Consider the following 4,316-nt stretch of genomic DNA (forward strand, 5'->3'; position numbering starts at 1 on the left):
CGGGCAGGACCTGGTCACCATTTTGCTTCTGTTTTCCAGTGGGAGGCTGGAAAACCCCTTTCTCCAGGAGCCTGTTCCCATCTCCCCTGGCCCAGCCCTATCTCCAGCACAGCTCTGGTTTGGAGGGGGAGCAAGGGGAACAGCACCCATCTTTATTTCTCTGGCGTGGTTTCTGTGCGTGGCAGAGTGGGGAGCTGTGGTGGAAAGTCAAAAAAAGCCCTGAGCAAGGCTGGAACCTGGGAATTGCCTGGAGGCTTTTCGGGGAGGGAAGGCAGGGCTCCCTGCCAGGCACAGAGGGGACACTTGCCTTTCTTGTGTCCCAGGGCCACGGCCAGATCCATCGGGGTGTAACCAGAATCTGCCTCCGTTGTCAGGTCAGCGCCGCGAGCTGCAAGCAGGCAGTGGAGATCAGGGCACGGCGCTCCCCTGCCGACACGGCGTCCCCTCCGGGTCAGGTACAGGGCGAGGGGACCCCCAAAAGGTGCCCGTCCTGGCTGGGCAGCCCCCCGTGACGCCCCCAGGCTGCTCAGTTTCTCCCCCCAGGCGTGTCACGCTCTCTCCCCGAGGCGGTTACCAACGATTCGAGGCCAAGGACTAAGTGCAGATCTTCCCCGTTACCTAGTAGGGCCTCGACGCACTTGACGTGATTGCCGCGCACGGCGTAGAGCAGAGGAGTGCCGCCGTTCTGCAGGGAAAGGGAAGGGGCTGTGTCATTGCTGGCCTCGCGCGGGGCCGTGCTCACGCAGCTCCTGCTTCTCCCGGAGCGGTAGGTCCCCGACCTGCTGGGATCCCCCTTCCGCCCTCTCCCAGCTCCAGGCTGGGTGTTTTCTCGCAGAGCAGCTCTGCGCAGGTTTTGTTCTCTGTATGCAATACAATAACTTTTAAATTGTGTAATTTTAAAGACAACCTTAAGTTCTGAGTGCTGTTTCCTTGTGGCTGGTAACATCACCAGTGTGAACAACTGAGGAAACCATTTAAAATTATTATCCGGATTAATTTCTCGGAACAACTGCATGAGCAGGCAAACGAGTGCTGTGAGCCTGGGAAGCATCTAGGAGAAAGGCATTGCTGCTAACTCAGCCCAGAACGATGTGAACTTGCTGCTGCTTTTTAAAACAAGCTTTGCGGAGCCCCATCTGGGGTTCGGTGTTGCTCCCAGCACCGGTGCGGTCCCCGCAGCAGCCTGCGCCCGGCGGCACTCACCCAGTCGTAGATGTTGATGTCGACGTTCCTCTCCAGCAGCATGATGACGATGTCGGTGTAGCCACCCGTGCTGGCCAGGGACAGGGCGCTCTCCCGCTCCTTCGCCAGCGCGTGGGGGTCAGCGCCCTGGGGACGGCACAGGCGTTAGCCCCGATGGGCGACGGAGCCCTGCTGAGACCTGGGGCGCTCAGCACAGCCTTGCTGGGTACCCCAGGGGGGCTGATCGTGCAGCCAGGCTCTGGTGGCCTGATGGGGCAGAGACAGCTCACGCGTTCCCCGTGACCCCTCCTTACCAAAGTCCCTACCGGGCGTGTTTTAATCGTCATCAAATGTCTCAGGTGAGGACTTAAAAGCCCTTCTCCAGTGTCAGTAAACTAAGCCTGATGGTTCCTGTTACTCAGCCCTTTTTCCCATCACTACTAACAGTGTTACCGGCCCTGTCTAGATGCCTGTACAGTACCCACCATCTCTTTTGTTACTGATTTACCTAGAAAACTTCCCTGTCCTCCAAGCCCTGCCAGCCATGGACCTCTCCTGGACTTCATTATAGGCTTTATCAATGTATCGCCTCGTTTATTTTGGGTTCTGTTTGTCTCTCTGGTAATGCATTGCAATTTTGCTGCTAATACAGTAACGGAGCCAGAGTGCTTATGTGGCGTGAGTGCTCGCTGATCGTTGGACAAACGTGGATGAGCTTTGGGGAGCAGCTTGATCCAGAGTGCAGGAGGATCTGGTTCCTGCTCACCCCCAGACTGCAAGCCCGGCACTCAAGGACGATGCAGCAATGAGTTCATTAACTGCAACGATACCTCGGCGAGCACATTTGCTGGCAGATTACAGGGCCCAAGTGATAAGGCTGATCTCAAATTACCAATAAGCAGATATTTAATTACAAACAGTTATTGCTAGCTGTGAGATAAGGCTCTTCATGCTCCCGACTTAGCTCCTCACAGCCCAACGGGGAGTAGCATCTGACAGCGTCTGAGCCATTAGCTCTGCAAACGTGTCCTGTTTGGTGCCATGGGAAAGATTGGCTGAGACGGTACCGGGACGGTGCTGGACAATTTGGCAGCCACCAGGATTGGGGATGGGAAGTCTCCTGTTAACAAGGTGCTGCGTGAGCGTGGCCTTACCCATTCCAGCAGGTGACGGACCGTTTCGATCTCTCCGAAGGCTGCAGCCCAGATCAGCGGCGTGAAACCTCTCTCATCAGGTTTATTTACCAAATTCTCGCCTGCACAAACATGGATGAGACATCGTAAACAGGAAGGGTAAAGCCCCCTCTCCTCCTTGTCCCCCCAGTAAACCCAACAAAGGCTGTAAAACTAAGCCAAGGGTTTATCAAAAGGCATGCTATGACCTGGCAGGACTCTGCATGATCTGGGGTAAGAACCCAAAGGAAGAGACGTGTACCTTTCTGAAGGTGCTCTTTCAGCTGGCTGAGCTCTCCTTGGGCAGCAAGCTGGTGGATGGACAACGCTGGGGGATAGAAAGAATTCACCCATCAGGACAAACTTTCCCCCACTCAGCACCCACCGTCTGTAGGTGGGTCCCTGAAAGTCTGGGGCAGTGGTGACTGGACAGACCTTGTCTGAGCCCCAAAAAACCCAATGGGTAACTTAACACCCTTCTGCCATACAGCGGCGGGGACAGCAAGACATGGTCAGTGCTGGGAGGAGCCGCGCTGCAGGGAGCAGCCTGCCCCGGTGGACACTGAACAGCGTGGCAGTGGGAGACGGAGGGAGGCTCCAGCCCCGCTATCCCTCTGGCCCCTCTACACCCCGAACACATCCACGGTCTGGGATGCACAGCCCGCTCTGCCCGGCGGTACTCACTGTCCAGCGTGGCTGGGAGGGCCGAGACCTCGTTGCCTCGCTGCCTGTTCGTCAGCGTGTTCGAGTGCTTCAGGGGGAAGCCTGTTCCAGAGAGAGGAGAGAGTCAGGGCACGGGACGAACTACACTGACTTGAGGCCAAGAACCTCATGAAAGCTCAGGTCTCGTGCACCTTATCTGAAGCTGTTCCTTCCAGTCCCTGGCAAAAACTGAGTCCTGCAAAAAATTATTCCCTTGCAAATAAAGAGCCTGGAGACTGTGGTTTCACCAGCGTGCAGGGACCAACAGCTGAGCAGGGAAGATAAAACAGCCCGAACAGCTGCCCAAGGAGGGGCAGGTTCCATCTGGGGCACTGCAGGAGGCAGGGATCTGGCATTAATGGCATAATTGCAAACGATATAGTGCAGAGGACAGCCTGGGGGATGCACTCGAGTTCATCCTCATATTTCCTACCCTTCAAGAGCTGCACTTGGAAATCTCAATGTCTTTTCAACAAGCGATCTGTAGTTTAATTAGGAAAGTATATGGAAAGAGTTTGCCACCTCCAATTCCACTGCATGGAGCTGCAGCGACCTCTCTGCTGGCACGAGTCATCAGCAAGGTCTGGAGTTGGACTTGGCCTTGCCATGTTATGGGAGGGACCGGCAGCAGTAGAAGACTTTTTTCTAGCTGCCTGTGTGGGATGAGAAATCCAGATGACCTCTGCCATGCCTGTCTCCCACTGGGGCTGCGCCTGAGCATCTGTGAGCACCAGACTCTGCAACACTCACTGTCAAGGACCGAGAGCTCGGTGCTCTTCTGCCTGTCCATCGAGGCAGCCGAGGGCTTCGGGACAGTGTCTGCTCCACCTACAAAACAAGGGCGGCCGTTAGGGACCTCGGTTCCGTTTGTTGGGGAGCAGGCTGGGCTCCACACGCAGCACAACGAGACCCAACCGGCACGGCAAGCACCCCGCGTGCACCCCAACCCCAGGGCGGAGGGCATGTTGATCCCAGTTTACAGGGGGGCAGATGCTGCAGGATCCACGCATGCCCTGTCTCTGCTCCCACCACCCCGTCACCCCCAGCACTCACCGTCCCCGTGGTCCAAGCGTGGCATGTCCTGGTCCAGCCGCAGACACCCCGGGGGGGCACCGCTGTCCCCCGTGTCCCTTGTCGCAGCCAGCTCCTCTGCAGCTGCTGCTCCCTCGGCTCCATTTTCACCCTCTTTCGGGAGCTCCTGGGCATCCCCGTCGTTCGGGGGGGTCTCCACGAGATGAGCAACCGCTTCTTCACCTTCCA

The 4,316-nt window shown here is 57.0% G+C and overlaps 1 protein-coding gene across 1 annotated transcript in view; it reads right to left on the minus strand.

Annotated features, from left to right (window-relative positions):
* Nucleotides 1-4,311, minus strand: part of RFXANK (regulatory factor X-associated ankyrin-containing protein) — a gene marked incomplete at its 5' end in the record, with an annotated part of 4,910 nt that extends 599 nt beyond the window's left edge. The window contains 8 exons of the mRNA XM_009580251.1: nt 308-388; nt 619-685; nt 1,204-1,329; nt 2,337-2,437; nt 2,617-2,682; nt 3,039-3,119; nt 3,807-3,884; nt 4,110-4,311. Coding sequence (XP_009578546.1) covers nt 308-388; nt 619-685; nt 1,204-1,329; nt 2,337-2,437; nt 2,617-2,682; nt 3,039-3,119; nt 3,807-3,884; nt 4,110-4,311 — 802 coding nt within the window. The remainder of the gene's footprint in view (nt 1-307; nt 389-618; nt 686-1,203; nt 1,330-2,336; nt 2,438-2,616; nt 2,683-3,038; nt 3,120-3,806; nt 3,885-4,109) is intronic.
* Between the last annotated feature and the right edge of the window lie 5 nt (nt 4,312-4,316).

This window comes from Fulmarus glacialis, unplaced genomic scaffold, assembly GCF_000690835.1.
Source record: "Fulmarus glacialis isolate BGI_N327 unplaced genomic scaffold, ASM69083v1 scaffold23686, whole genome shotgun sequence".
Taxonomy (NCBI): Eukaryota; Metazoa; Chordata; class Aves; order Procellariiformes; family Procellariidae; genus Fulmarus; species Fulmarus glacialis.